At 34.5% G+C, this 15,047-nt stretch overlaps 1 protein-coding gene and 1 long non-coding RNA gene across 2 annotated transcripts; one reads left to right on the forward strand and one right to left on the reverse strand.

Annotated features, from left to right (window-relative positions):
- Positions 1-6,163: 6,163 nt before the first annotated feature.
- LOC147567992 (uncharacterized) lies at positions 6,164-8,663 on the reverse strand. The gene is made up of 3 exons (XR_015230930.1): positions 8,585-8,663; positions 7,652-7,729; positions 6,164-7,503 (listed from the first exon to the last, which is right to left on the reverse strand). It is a non-coding gene; the product is annotated as an uncharacterized LOC147567992 (long non-coding RNA).
- Positions 8,664-9,382: 719 nt separating this feature from the next.
- Positions 9,383-12,178, forward strand: LOC147567993 (uncharacterized). The gene is made up of 3 exons (XM_086658847.1): positions 9,383-9,528; positions 10,160-11,132; positions 11,219-12,178. The coding sequence occupies exons 2-3, from the start codon at positions 10,182-10,184 to the stop codon at positions 12,176-12,178; spliced, it is 1,911 nt and encodes a 636-aa protein (XP_086514973.1). The 5' UTR covers positions 9,383-9,528; positions 10,160-10,181.
- Positions 12,179-15,047: the final 2,869 nt, after the last annotated feature.

Genomic DNA, 15,047 nt, shown 5'->3' on the forward strand with positions numbered 1-15,047 from the left:
TAAAACAATTACCTTTTATTCTATAGCGCAAGAATCACGATACACTTACGGAATACAACATAATGATTTCAAAACTACGGATAATCTATAGTTGCTTATATAGAAACTATTATATAAACAAAAATATATTAAAACTAAATATATTAAAATATTTTAATTAATAAATCAATGAAATATATATTTATTTAATAAAGATATATGCAAAATATTTATTTTAGTAAATATTTATTAAAATAGATAGATAAATAGTATACAATTGATAGTTGAACAGTCGAACGTGGCCCTAGAAGACTTCAAAGACGACTTTAAAGACTTTTAGTTTATAATGAAGTATAAAACCTTAACTCTTAATCAACTACTACACAAAAGAAAAATATTTACTTGTTTTAAATCATCGCCTATTGTTTGATAAGAAAAGGTGGAATGAGAATCTATTCAAAATCGTAAATATGATGAGTATGATAAAGTTACAGCTAATATTAAAAGTTTATTTTATTAAAGGTATACAAAGAATGAAATAATTCATTTACCGCACGCGACTACCTTATTGTATTTAATCTTTATGGAATAAATATACTTACAACCCTTTTATAGAGTCGTGGAAGAAAACAAAAAAATATAAAAAACTATACTTAAGCAATACGATATAGGTAATTAAATTTTATCGAAACTTAAAAGTGTGTCACGTCTATTAGTGACGTTGAAATAAAGAATAAGATTTAATTAAATTCCATAAATGTTGTAAATATTAATGAAAGAGTGCTACATCAATTTAATGATCGAAATATATTACAGTGTTTTGGATTGACGGACTCATATTTCACAGTGAAGACACTCTTTCACTACTATCAAATTGTATAAAATAAGACTACAAAATTAATAGTGAAATAATTGATAGTTATTTATACGAAGACATATAAATAAACAAAGACATATTATATTAATAAAGACGGAAAAAATATTTATTTAATAAAGATTTATTAAAATACTTATTTAAAGAAAGATACATTAAAAATATTAACTTTAATAATATTTTATTTATTGTATTGTAATCATATTATTTAACTAGTGATTTATAATTATTTTAAATATTCGTACGTAAAGACACTACTTTAATACTATCAAATTGGACAAAACAAGAATACAAAATTAATAAATGAATAATCAATTGTTAAAAGATATTAAAATGTTATATTAATAAAGGTATCAAAAAATATTTATTTGATAAACATATATTAAAAGTATTTATTGTAAGAAAGATATATTAAAAATATCAACTTTTAATAATATTTACTAATAATAAATATTATCAAAGTAGATGGACCAAAAGTACAAATTTTATAGGGTTATTTCCCAAATAGCCCCCAACTTTATGACTAGCTTCCCGCCTAGACCTTACTCTATCAAAAATACCCAGACCTTGAACGTCTGTTTCGCAGGCCTTTAATGGCCTCTGAAACAGACCTTGAACGTCTGTTTCGGAGGCCATTAAAGGCCTTCGAAACAGACCTTCAAGGTCTGCTTCAGAGGCCATTAAAAGCCCTTCGAAACAGACCTTGAAGGTCTGTTCGCAGGCCATTGATCTGGTGAACCAGATCTGGTTCACCAAATCTAGAGAGAAGGTTTTTTTTTAAAAAATAAAATTTTAGAGAGAAAGAGGAGAGAGAGAAAAAAAAAATTTATGTTTGAAGGTCGCCGGCCGAAAAATTGGCCGGCCGGCGACCTTCACCGGAGAAGATGATGAGGTGGCGTAACAGATGATGTGGCAGAGAGAGAAAAAGAGCTGGAGGAGAGAGAGTAACGGAAAGTGAACGCTAACTGAAAAAGGGGGCCATATGGGTATTTTTGCTAATCTAGGGGGTTAGGCAGGAAACTGGTCACAAAGTTAGGGGCCATTTGAGAAATAACCCAAAAAAATATTCTCTCATCTCTCTCTTTCTCTAAACACTCTGGCGAAGGGGTTTCCCTTCGCCAGAGGTAGTCTGTTCGTTGGACAGATCTATTCAACGAACAGACCTTGATGGTCTGTTCTTAAACATACCTTTGAACAGGTCTATTCAATAACAGACCTACCTCTGGTGAAGGAAAACCCCTTAGCCGGAGTGTTTAGAGAGTGAGAGATGTGAGAATATTTTTTTTTTATGTTTCAAGGTCGTCGGTCGGAAAATTTTCCAACCGGCGACCTTTGCCAGAGAAGAGAAAGGTGAGGTAGAGAGAGAAAAAAAATTTACCGGTAGTCGGTGTTTTGGACCGGTCGGCGACCTATTGGCGTGATAGATGACGTGGCGTGATAGATGACGTGTCAGAGAGAGGTGATGAGATGGCGGAGAGAGAATAACAGACATTTAGCGGTAACGAAAAAAGGGGTTAAGTTGGGGGCTATTTGGGAAATAACCCAATTTGATACTAGAACAATTGATCGTGGCCTTAGAAGGCTTTGAAAATGATAAGGTGATTAGAATATATATACATTGTTAATCATTCCAACAAACTCGATATAATATTATTTATCATCCAAATATACTCGTCTTTAAAGGTTGTTGATTTGATTAAGATGTTTTCTCACCCGCGATCCACACAGATGATGCTTAACACTCTTGAATCTTTTATCTGTACTCTGGATTAAGATATGTTTTTTAATTGTTATACTATGTAACAATATTCGTTAAACATGACAATTATAGAAGTCTCTAACTATTTAATCGAATATCCATAATTGGATTGGCCTAAACCAAAAGCACAAATTTGGTCGGAGCCTTAACGAACACAACTTTAAAGACAAAGACTACAAAGATGACCATGATATCAACATTGTAAATCATCCAAACATACTCGGTATCCACATTGTTTATTATTTAAATGAATTCGTATGCAAAGTTTTTCTTTTTTGTATTTATTAAATATAAAGACGAAGAGAAAGATGAACTACACATATAATGTATGAAGTGTACTTCGGTGCTCTTTATGAATTTAAATTGAACAATGTGAGGGGTTGAAATCGCAGGTCGAGAAGTCAATGAGACTGTGTCGTTGACCAAAAGTCAGAGCGCCACTCATTATTAATTTTTGGATACCGACGACGTTCTTGGGCCTAACCTGTGACACCAAAATGAACACATGTGACCGTAACATCATTGGGATACCAGGGTGGTGGCGGTCAAAGGACTTTGACGGTCAAGTCAGTAAGCTTGACAAATATCAAGTATGAAATATAAAATCGAGACAGAGCTATGAAGTGATCTATGTTATCCAAGCAAGACGATCGTCGGGAGAGTATATGATACAGTTGGGGGTATGCTTGCCTAGCTCTCTGGTCGTCAGAAAAGATAGAGTGTTTGCACCCTTTGGTCGCGTCAAGAGAGAGAGATAGGTCGTCCTCCTTGGTAATCTGGGCCAAAACTATTTACAGAGCTACTTTGGCTATTTAGAGTGCCCAAAAGTTAGAATCTTTTCACTTTCTCTGTAAATAAGACTTTGCTATTTACAGAGCACATAGGGACTAAAATCAAATTTTAATAAGGATCAAACTGAAAAAAATATATATATATTGATTATAGAGTAGAAGATATTTTATATCCTTCATTCCTAAATCCCCACCACCATCCCAACAATCACCACCACAACTATGAACAATCTACTAGAAACACTATTAATGGAAGAAACTAACAATGAGGAAAGTACATTAATGGAGTAGCTTGGTTGTCGAGAAGCTTCATTAATGGAAGAGTTTGATATAGAAGAACTCAACTACAATTCTTTTTTGGACTCATATAACAAAATTCTAAGTGAAACTATAACTTTAGATGTAAGATAAACTAATTTGTGGTGATTATTCCAAAAAGAACATAGATTTTTAGGTCAACATTTTTTCATAACTTTTATGAACACCCAAATTTTCGGTGAAATAATGCTCAGAACAATGAGCATTTTCGGTGACGTTTTTACCAAGAAAAATTCAGTGAAAACCAACAAAAATTATAAGAAAAATACGACAACAAAAAAAAGATAGATTTTCGGTAGGAACCACCGAATTTAAATCGAAATTTTTGGCCATAACCAATAAAAACTATAACAAAAATACGACAACAACAAAAAGAGGGATTTTCGGTAGGAACCACCGAATTTCAATTGAAATTTTCGGCCAGAACTAACATAAACTATAAGATAAATACGACAACAAAAAAAAAGGAATTTTCGGTAGGAACCACTGAATTTAAATCGAACTTTTCGGCCAGAACCAACAAAAAATATGACAACAAAATCTCATTTCGTCAATGACAAGATTTCCTTGAAAACTACCTAAAGAGCTAAAGAGAAATCTACTTCCATGAGAATATATGATTCAAGATAAATCTATAACAAGATTTCTTTGAAAAGTACCTAAAAAAACCTTGAAATCCTAACACATTAAGATAAAATAGTTGAAAGAATGGCTTAAAGAATTTTTAGAGGGAAGAGATTAAGGGTTTTAGATGGAGGGAAGGACCTGTCTGTAAAATAGGGGCCTCATTTTAAATATCTAATAAGTTGTCATAAAGTCAAACTCTCTGTAAATAGCAAAAAGTGTATCTACAAATAGTCAGCCCTCTAAATAGCACTTAATAGCTCTGTAAATAGCACTGGTCGTAACCAGGTCGTCAAGAGAGAGAGAGAAATATGTCGTCCTCCTTTAATAAAGTAGTCGTTACAATAAGCCTAGACAACCCGTCTTTAGAAATCGTCCCTTAAAACGTGTATGCCATTTGGACTAAAAGACAAGGGACTTCCCACATGGTCATCCAGGCAAAAGAATAGTTGGAGAGAGAAACTTTAATTTTCTCTCTTCAATGTGGACACCAAGACCCAAACTTTCTCAACTGTTCCCGCTATATTCACCAACAGATTTAAGCCTTTTAGCTTTCAATCTCAACCTTTAATTTGTTAAGGGTTGAGATTGAAGCTCTTACTTAAACATCTTAATTCCATTTTCCTTCAATCTGTCATTTTTTTCAAGTTCCAAGAACAACCAAACCTTTGTTAAAGGGATGGGAATCGCTCCAGGTCGGTCCAGCTTATATCATTCACCTAGTCAGGTTGGTGGGACTTTAAAACTCTTTCTCCATTCAAGCAGCGGTGGACCCAAAAAAAATTCTATGTGAAGCACATTTAATTATATTAAACAGTTAAAAACAAATACACAAAAATAGTAATAATTGTGTTTCAGGGGTGGGAATCGGTCCAGGTCAGGTTGGTCGGGCTTATATAATTGATTTTGAGATAAATATCCACAACTGTTTAATCTAAATCACAACCATATATTTCTTTTACTGAAGAACACTACAGTTTGTAAGACACCGTTCGTGGAAGAAGAAAAGGAGGTACGATTCCGTATAATACATCAGATTATGTTAGGTATCTAATCTAAGAAGTTCCTTAACCATTAACAGCAACTTACATAATAACTATATTTAATGTCATACATGGCCGAAAGAAAAATATGGCAACTTTGGACCAAACTTCAGAGAGAGGTACGAGTGGTATACACATCTAGTTTCATAGTATGGTACAACTGTACAAAGTTTATATCTGACATTAAGAAAGAAGGTATTACCTGAATAAAAAATAGTGAGACTTTCTGACCACGTCTAGAAGACAATGTATACTTAGAGAAGATAATATAAATAGCTGATAGGCCTAAAATAAGGTATATTCCCCAAGTGTAGGGGTCAAGTTATAGTATTTCTAATAAGATCGAGTATCGTTCCAAAGGACAAGCTATTTTACCTAAATCTCGAATTAAACCCCCTTTCAAATTTTTGATTTGATTTGGAAACTACTTAAAGAAAGAAAACAATACTAATAGACTAATAAGAATGAAATCAAGATGAGAAAAAGGATCTAGGGATTTCGATTTCACCACATAAATGGACTACTTAAGACAAGCATTCAATCAACAAATCACTATTTGTTTATAACTCAAAACCTAGCTTAATGAACTAATTAGGTTTCGGATAATATTCTTTAATAACACAATTCAAAATCAAGAATGGATTTCGATTTCACCATATAAAACTAAATTCCTACACTATCATTCATTATCTAAAAGGCATATCTCATCTAATAATTCAATAAAAGCATGAAATATCTAATTATAATGCATGAATGATAATAAGGTTATAGAATCAACATGAAATGACAATCAATAGGCATTGAAGCTCAATATAAGGATTCATTGATTTATAACATATCTCAAAATAAGCCCAAATATGGGTTTCCTCTACACCCTAGATACAAATTTAGCTACTCGTGGAAACTAAAGTAATATTCATTGAATTTATAAAGTAAATGGAATTACAAAAGATTGATGGAAAGAAATCACCAAGAATGTTCAAAATCCATATTCCCATGTATCTCCATTTTGATGTCCAATTTAAGCTCCAAGTGTCTCAAGAATATTACCCAAAACTCCAACTAATAGCTTATTAGAAGATAAAAAAAGAGAAATTTAGAAGAGAGATAGAAGAAGAAGAGATTTTAGAGAAGGAGGTATGGAGAAATTAGAAGGTTAGAAGAAGAAATTAGAAGGAGAAAGAAAATGTAGAGAAGATATGAAGGTGGTAGAGAAAGTAGAAGAAAAGAATGGTGGCTAGGGTTTTTAGTTGAGAAAAGGTAGAGAGAAAAAGAGGCTAAGAGAGGCTAAGAGGGGAGAGGAAGGCTTAGGGTTTTACAACTACAAGAAGGAGGAAAGAGGGGCTAAGAAGGGAGAGGTTGGTTGGTCTTCTAAAAGTGTTTATATAGGATTAGGGTTGAGTTGGGGTTAAAATTGGTAAAAAGTGGAAAGCTGAGGGCTAAAAGGGTAATGAGAGGGTTTAAAAGGGCAAAACCCTAGTTAGGCTGGCGGCTAGGGTTTAATGTTGGATTTCGGTTTGATTTGGTGTGGCCGGAATCATGGTGTTAAGTTGCGGAAGGAACAGCAGCCGTCGATTCTCACGCGCACGGATCTGGAGTGACGATACAAGGCCACGTGTCTCGAAGCACGGTACTTAAACTGCCTCGGGTGCACGGGATAATCAATAAAACATGGGATGCACAGGAGCCGTCCGATCTTGATGACGCGGGAGGTTGCGGCCAAGATTAGAACGTGGGGGCGGGACTACTGGAGCAAGCTGCGACGCGTTACACTGAATTAGGCTTATAAGGGCCACTTCGATGTCCAGCGGAAACACAGGATTTCGATGCTCTGACCTCCGAACTACGACACGTGTCCCTAAGCATACCGCGGGCCAGAAACTTGCCCGACATTGTACCGAATGCTGACCAAATGTTGACCTGACTTTGACCTTGGTTTATTCCTTCGTCCGGACTCCGATTTGACTTCCGTTTTCTCCTACGGAATCGTCTCGACCTCTACTTTTCAACCACGCACTGACGTTGGCCAAATTTCCAGAATGTCCTTGACTCCAAATGATCAAAATACCCTTTATGCATCTTTTTCTCATTTTTAACCGTTTTTCACACCTAACTCTGCAAAAGACACCTAATCAAGAAAACCAACCATTTTATTACAATAAAGACTCGAAACAGACTAACTCGGCTAATTTAAACGACTCCGATGGGACATTTTCATGACCCATCACTAGCAATAGGAAACCATAATTGCATCACTAAGTACCTTTGAAGAATCGTGTTTGAGCATGCTTCACCTTCAAGTGTCTCAACTATCACTGTGAAGTATCTTCAAAAACATATTCTGTGTTAACATAACCACATCAATAGTTAAGAACCAATAGTTATAAAATTCAATAAAGTAGAAGTCTAGAACATGAACATAGACAAGATTTTTGTTTAATAAATAAAGAATAAGAAAAAACACAAAGTGGTTCTACATCCAAATGAAGTCGTCTTCTGCACAACAGAGTTAAAATTTCAGCAGAGAACTCTACAGTAATATTGTCAATTATCTTGATGAGTTTTTCCTTAACATCAATGATATCATAACCTCCTAAATATCTTAACTTATATCAAAAATGAAGTTGTCCTTGGTCAATTATTTGTTTTCATACTAAATATAAATAAATATGCAAGTATCCGAATGCAAAACACCCAAAAGTGGAATGAACCAATTCTATATTGAAACCAAATGTAATGTCCTAGAATGCTCGATAGATGGTGCTTGAGTGATATAACTGCAATCAATAACATGAAATAATTTACTCCGTTGTGAACATAATGAACAAATTTGGGAAGATCATATGAAGAGCAAGTACTTGAGCAGAAAGAACATTCCCAAGCAACTACATTAGAAGAGTATATAGTGTATAACCCCATAACAACCGTTGAAAGTCTTCTCCATTGCTTTAAAGGTCACCTTCATTCAGCTAACAATGGGCGTATATCCTAAATAAGACTGGGGATTAGTATTTGAGTAAGCCCATTGTGCTATTTAGTCTTCTCTAACCCACAATGATGACTTGTCGCAAAGAGTAACACATTTCACCCACTAATAACGGATTAAAAACCTAGTAAGTTGAATTTTGACTCAAACAAATCGTGAACGCAAAATAATTGAGTAAATGATACCAATGAAAATGGATGAAGTCTATACCTATTTTTGAGAACCACTTTTGGAGGACAATAAACTCTACTGGGTTGCCAGAGATTGAAGAGACAACACTGTCACAAAATCATCAAACACATTTGAATGAAATGAAGAACAAAACATGTAATCAGGCAAAAACATTGAACAAAATAAAACAAAAAAAATCCTAGAACAAAATGGTCAACAACCTTTAGTTGGAGTGGTTACCAAGTTGGTTTACACCCTATAGGTCAAGGGTTCGAGACACGGAGTCATACCCCTTAAAGTATGCTGACATTTAAAAAAAAAAATCCTAGAACAAAATGAAACAGAAACCCCCAAATAAATAAACCCCTAAACCTTTGAATGCAATGAGAATTTAAAACACATTTACCTATAAACCTCTGACATAAAATCTTAGTTTTAGCCGCAGCCAAAAAAACAGAAGACTTAAGTACACTCTCCCATGTACCAAAAAAACAAAAAGGCATAATTCTTCAGTACAACCCTACTTGAAAATAACCAATAAAAGATCTAAAAACGGGATATGTGAAGTGGGTGTTTTATTTTCAGACTGGTATGACACAGGTTTCATTCATAAAGTTAGAATGTATTTAATATTATATATAGCCAAGTATGCTAAAAATCTATGCTTTAAAAAGCGGCGCCTAGCCGCCGCTTACACACTAATCGGCTCTCTGCCGATCGACTAGCACTCGGTCAGCTAGTCGATTTCAGTAGCCGAGTTAGCCGGCGCCCAGGAGCCGACTAGAGCCGACTACCCGGCTGGCTAGGCGCCGACTAACTCGGCTCGGGCAGCAGCTATTTTTTTTTTTTTCAAAACCCCAACTTAAAGTTAGGGTTTTTATGTTCTTTCCTTAAGCAGTCGTCTCCCTCTCTCTCTCTCTACTACTTCTTGCCCTAATAGCTCATGTTCTACAAGGATTTGAAGCTACCCATCCTTCATTCAAGTAAGTTTCTCTCTCTAGAACTTGTTTTTCTTCACTTTTTCTCTCTAGAACTTGATTTTCTTCACTTTCTCTCTCTATTCAACTTAAAACTTGTTCTTCATATCTATTTCTCTAGTTTTTTGCCCTCTAACATATATAATTAGTTGTTTTAACATATATAATTAGTTGAATCATGTTTATAATTGATATAATATTGGTTTATATGCATATATGGTTGATTTTGCTCTCTTTGTTCTATAATTAGTTGATTTTTTTGTAGTTTTGTAGTTCTAATGTATAAACCATGTTTATAATTGATATAATATAAATATATGGACTGATTTTGCTCTCTAATTTCTATAATTAGTTGATTTTTTTGTAGTTTTGTAGTTCTAATGTATAAACCATGTTTATAATTGATGTAATATAAGTTTATGGACTGATTTTGCTCTCTAATTTCTATAATTAGTTGATTTTTTTGTAGTTTTGTAGTTCTAATGTATAAACCATGTTTATAATTGATGTAATATAAGTTTATGGACTGATTTTGCTCTCTAATTTCTATAATAACTTGATTTTCTTTATAATTCTAATGTATAAACATGTATTATGTATAGTTCTATACTTATTATTGTTTCTTTTTGTTATTTAGGTACTTTTATTAGTTTCCATCGATGGCTTCTACTGGTTCTGGTGCTTCGAGTACTCCTGTTTTGAAAAGAAATTCTGGAGATTTAGCATGGGAATGGGGAGAATGTCGGGATGCTAATGATTTGAATTCAGTTTGGTGCAAATTATGTAACAAGAAGATGTCCGGAGGCATTTATAGATTGAAAGAGCATCTTGCTCATAGAAAAGGAAATGTGAAGGGATGTGACAAGGTTACTGAAGAGATAAAGCAAACAATTAATAAGGCCATGACTGAAGCAACAAAGAAAAGATTAGAGAAGGTTAGAATTAGTAGTATTATTCAAGATCATGATCGTTTGGTAAGTGGCGATATTGAAGAAGAAGATATTGAGTGTGAAGAGATTGAAGATGAAAGAACTAATGCTAAGCAACCTGAGGTAGTTGGTAGTGGTTCTCGTGGAAGAGGTTTGAAGCGACAAAGCAATGTTAGAGGCCCTTTGGATACTGTGTTTAGTCCTGATTATAAAAAGATGAAGCAAGCTACATTAGATCGGAACAATCCGATTAAAACTGCATTGAAGCACCGAGCTTGGAAGGATTATGCTCGTTGGGCAATTTCGAAGGGAATACCTTTCAGTGCTGGTGAAGGTGAACTTTTCCAAAGATTTTTAGATTCTGTTGGAGAGTATGGAAGAGGATTACCAGCACCATCTCCCTATCATGTGAGAACGACCTTATTTAAGGAGATTTTGCAGGAAACAGATGACTTCGTCGAATCCTATCGACAACATTGGAAGGCTTATGGTTGTTCTATTATGTCTGACTTTTGGACTGATGGAAAAGGAAGATGTTTGATTAACTTCTTGGTTAATTGTGCGGAAGGAACAGTTTTCCTAAAGTCTATCGATGCATCTGAATACGTTAAAGATGCAAATCTCATTGTAGGCATGATTAATGAAGTTATTGAAGATGTAGGCGAGGAGAATGTTGTTCAGGTATATTTGTTTAATTTCATTTATTTGTGCATGGGTCGTTACTCGTTACATCAATTACTAAACTAATTACTTTTTTTGTTATGTAGTTTATTACCGACAACGGATCAAATTTTAAGGCTGCAGGCAAGATCTTAATGGAACAACATCCTCATATGATTTGGACTCCTTGTGCGGCACATTGTGTTAACTTAATGTTGCAAGATATTGGTGATAAATTGCCGAAGATCAAGAGTGCTTTGAGTGAGTCTAAAGCCGTTACAACGTACATCTGTAACCATGGTAGAGTTTTAAACTTGATGAGGAGGTTTACTGGTGGGAAAGAGTTGCACCGATCTTGTGTGACTAGATTTGCTACTACTTTCTACACAATCAAGAGCATTCATAAGAACAGGGGTCATTTACAAATGTTGTTTGTGTCAGATCAATGGACACAGTCTGATTTTGCTAAAAAAGCTGATGGTATGAGATGTGCAAGGATAGTGGCTAAAAATAGCTTTTGGGATAATGTGCAGTTTGCATGTCAAGTGTTGGCACCACTAGTTGACGTGGTAAGGTTGGTAGACACTGAAGAGAAGCCAAGTATGGGATACATATATGAAGCAATGGTTATAGCAAAGGATCAAATCAAGAAGAACCTTGGTAGTGACCAAATGACACGAGCCAAAGTTTGGGAAATTATTGATATCCGATGGACGGATCAATTTCATCATCCTTTACATGCAGCTGGTTATTACTTGAATCCCTCGATTTACTATGGAAAGGGTTGGGAAGTGGTTGAGACTGATGAGGTTACGAAACAAGTTTTTCTTGCTATGAGTAAATTGGTGTCTGATGAGGAGGCTTTGGATGAAATGAATAATGAGATGTTTCATTATAGGAGTCAAACTGGATCATTGGGACATGAATTTGCGAAAAAAGGAGTCAATAGATATTTGCCACGTAAGTTTTTTCTAAATGGTACTTTTGATTTATTTTTGTGGCGATTTTATGTTCGTTGTTTTATGTTCGTTGTTTTATTTTGCGCGTTTGGTTCAAAAAAGCAGTAGCTTATTTTAAGCTAGAAAAGCCCATTTTCTCCAAAAAGCAGATTTCACGATTTTGTGGCTTTTTTGTAGTTGCTTATTAAAAGCTAGCTATGAAAATAAAATAAAATGTTTATCTTTTTTGTCACTGTTAATAAACATCCACCACCATCACAACCACCCCACCACCACAATCACTCCACCACCTCTGACCATCACCCCACCACCTCTGCCACCATTCCACTACCATTCCACCATCATTCCACCACCATCACTAACACTTCACCACTTCCATACCACCTTTGGCGTAACTCCATCACCACCACTCCACCCCCACACTATACCACCTCCACAAACACCATTTCACTATCGTTTACCCCCTAACCACCAACGCCCCCTCCATTCTACCACCACCATCACTACCATAATTCCGCCACCATTAAGCACCACCATAACATGTCCACCACCATTGAGCACCATCACCACTACATAAGGTTCAAATTTCTCAAATTTTGTTCTTTATGTGTTTTTCAAAAAATAAAAAATTTCTATTATTTTATTTTAGTTTTTAATATTTATAAATTTTTATCAATATAATGATATAAGCATATTGTTTAATAACAACAATACGAAGATTAAGTTCTTTTACCAAATGTCGCATCCTAGCTTTTTAAGATATAAAAACATTTTTTATGTAGCTAACCAAACGACTCAGACAGATTTTTAAAAAGCTCTTTTATTTATGGACTTATAGAAAAGCTCATAATATAAGCTATCTGTGTATCCAAATGAGGCCAAGTAAAATAAAGAAAGTGAGATAGAGAGAGATGATAATGGTTATATTGAGGGACGTCCGTTTCAGGGTAAGAGTGAGAGAGGGTAACGAAGGGTCAGATTGACGGGTAGAGGGATCCGTTAGATATCACTCACGTGGCAAATAGGAGGGTGAGATTTACCTTAGTGAGCATCCTAGTCATGTTGTCCTAGTCATCTGCATTTATTTTGTCCTAGTCAGCATAAACCCACTCTGTTTTGTTATATAGATATCATGAAATATATCTTATTGTATATCATAAATAGATACATCATTAAAAGAAAAATCCATTAGACACTACAAACCTTAAGTTGTCAATAACAACATATTGATTTAAAGAACATAAACTACTTACCATTTCTTCTACGAGAATGACGTTGAAAAGACCATCTATCCAAATTGGTTCAAGAAATACCCAGTAACAAAATAGCGGGAAATATATCAGAACTGCATTTTTCAAAAAACAAGAAAAAGAAAAATTAATGGCAGAAGTACCATGAACGACTACTAACATAGCTAACACCAACAATACTCGATTCAATTCCATTTCTTACCATTGATCCAAATCTCTGAGTCAGTGGAAAGAGTATGTTGGTTGAAAGAAAGATATAGAGAAAAAAATATCCTTAGTACTCTTGCAGACATTATCGAAAACAAACGGACTTAAATCATATGATGTTCGTATATAATTGAATGAAGCAGCAAGATACAAATAAAAGAATGACATGAAGAAAAATGAATTGGGTTTTAACAATTCAAAGTATAACCCAAGAAACACGATATATAGAAGGTTGTTTCCGGAATTCGGGTAGTTCATTACCTTGAGTTTTGAGTTATAAAAAGAGAGATTCATTTGATTAGATAATTATTTGTTCTAAATGTGATTTTATGTGGTGAATTCCTATACCCTGGACTTCCACCATTTAAGTTTATCTCTTTTATTTGTTTTAATGCTTTATTATTTTTATCACAAAAAAAAAAATCAATTTCGAAAAGAAAACACTGTAAATTCTAAGTTTTAGAATAGGTTTCACGTAGTCCCTAAGGATCGACCCGGTCTTACCGGAATTATTACTTGACGCCCGTATACTTGCGGGTGGAGACCTTTTAGGAGTACCTTTGAGGCCCATCAAGTTTTTAGAGCCGCTGTCGGGGGACTATGTTTTAAATTTGTTCTAATCTTAGAAAGTTTTTATTTTTATTAAGTTTTGAATACTTTGACTTGCTTCTCTGTTTTTGTGTGTGTAGAACACTAAGAAGCTGAAGAGGAGGCGCAACAAGGAGGAGGACCTCAAAAAGAAGAAATTTACAAATTTTGACTCGCTTTATCTCTCTCGTCAGATTGAGACACTTCACCTCATTCGATCAATGCCACGTGTTCTCTAGCACATTACCAATTAATATTGACCCAAACTTTGACTCGCTTTATCTTTCTTGTCAGGCCTCTTGATTTAACCTATGCTTTCGCCAGTGGGTTCGTCTTCGACCCTACATTTCATTCGAGCACCAAAGTTGACCAAATAGCGAGACTACCATAATTTCTAAATGACCAAAATGCCCTCAGGAGTGTCTTTCTTTTGATTTTATCCGTTTTTTTGCTCAACTTCTTGGAAAACACCTAAGTAAGAGAAACAAGCAAATCATCAGAGTAACTGCTCGAAATTGACTAACTAACCCGAGTTAAGAGATTCAGATGGGACATTTTCATGTCTCATCAAAGGCTACATGAAAGACAATTACCAACTTCTACAGATTTCTTTTGTGGTTATCTTCACGTAAATCCAGTTTCAGGACAAGTTTCTATAGGAAAAACACAAACACTTAATAATACTAAATTGGAACAATTCCAGCTTCTAAAAAAACGAATCAATTAACCCTGATGAAAAGAAATCCAAGAAAACAGTGCATAATGATTGATATTCAAATAAAATATGAACTGAATCTGGATTGTAGACTATTTTCTTATCTTCATTGTCTTTCAGATTTTATGAATTGATGCTAAAATTGAATTAATTCATATAATCCCAAACATAATGGAAAAGGATAGATATTGGGAGGAAGATTACTTGGTTAGTCCAA

Source organism: Eschscholzia californica, unplaced genomic scaffold (assembly GCF_041429995.1).
Source record: "Eschscholzia californica isolate CP2 unplaced genomic scaffold, dmEscCali1.0.p SCAF_1, whole genome shotgun sequence".
NCBI lineage: Eukaryota > Viridiplantae > Streptophyta > Magnoliopsida > Ranunculales > Papaveraceae > Eschscholzia > Eschscholzia californica.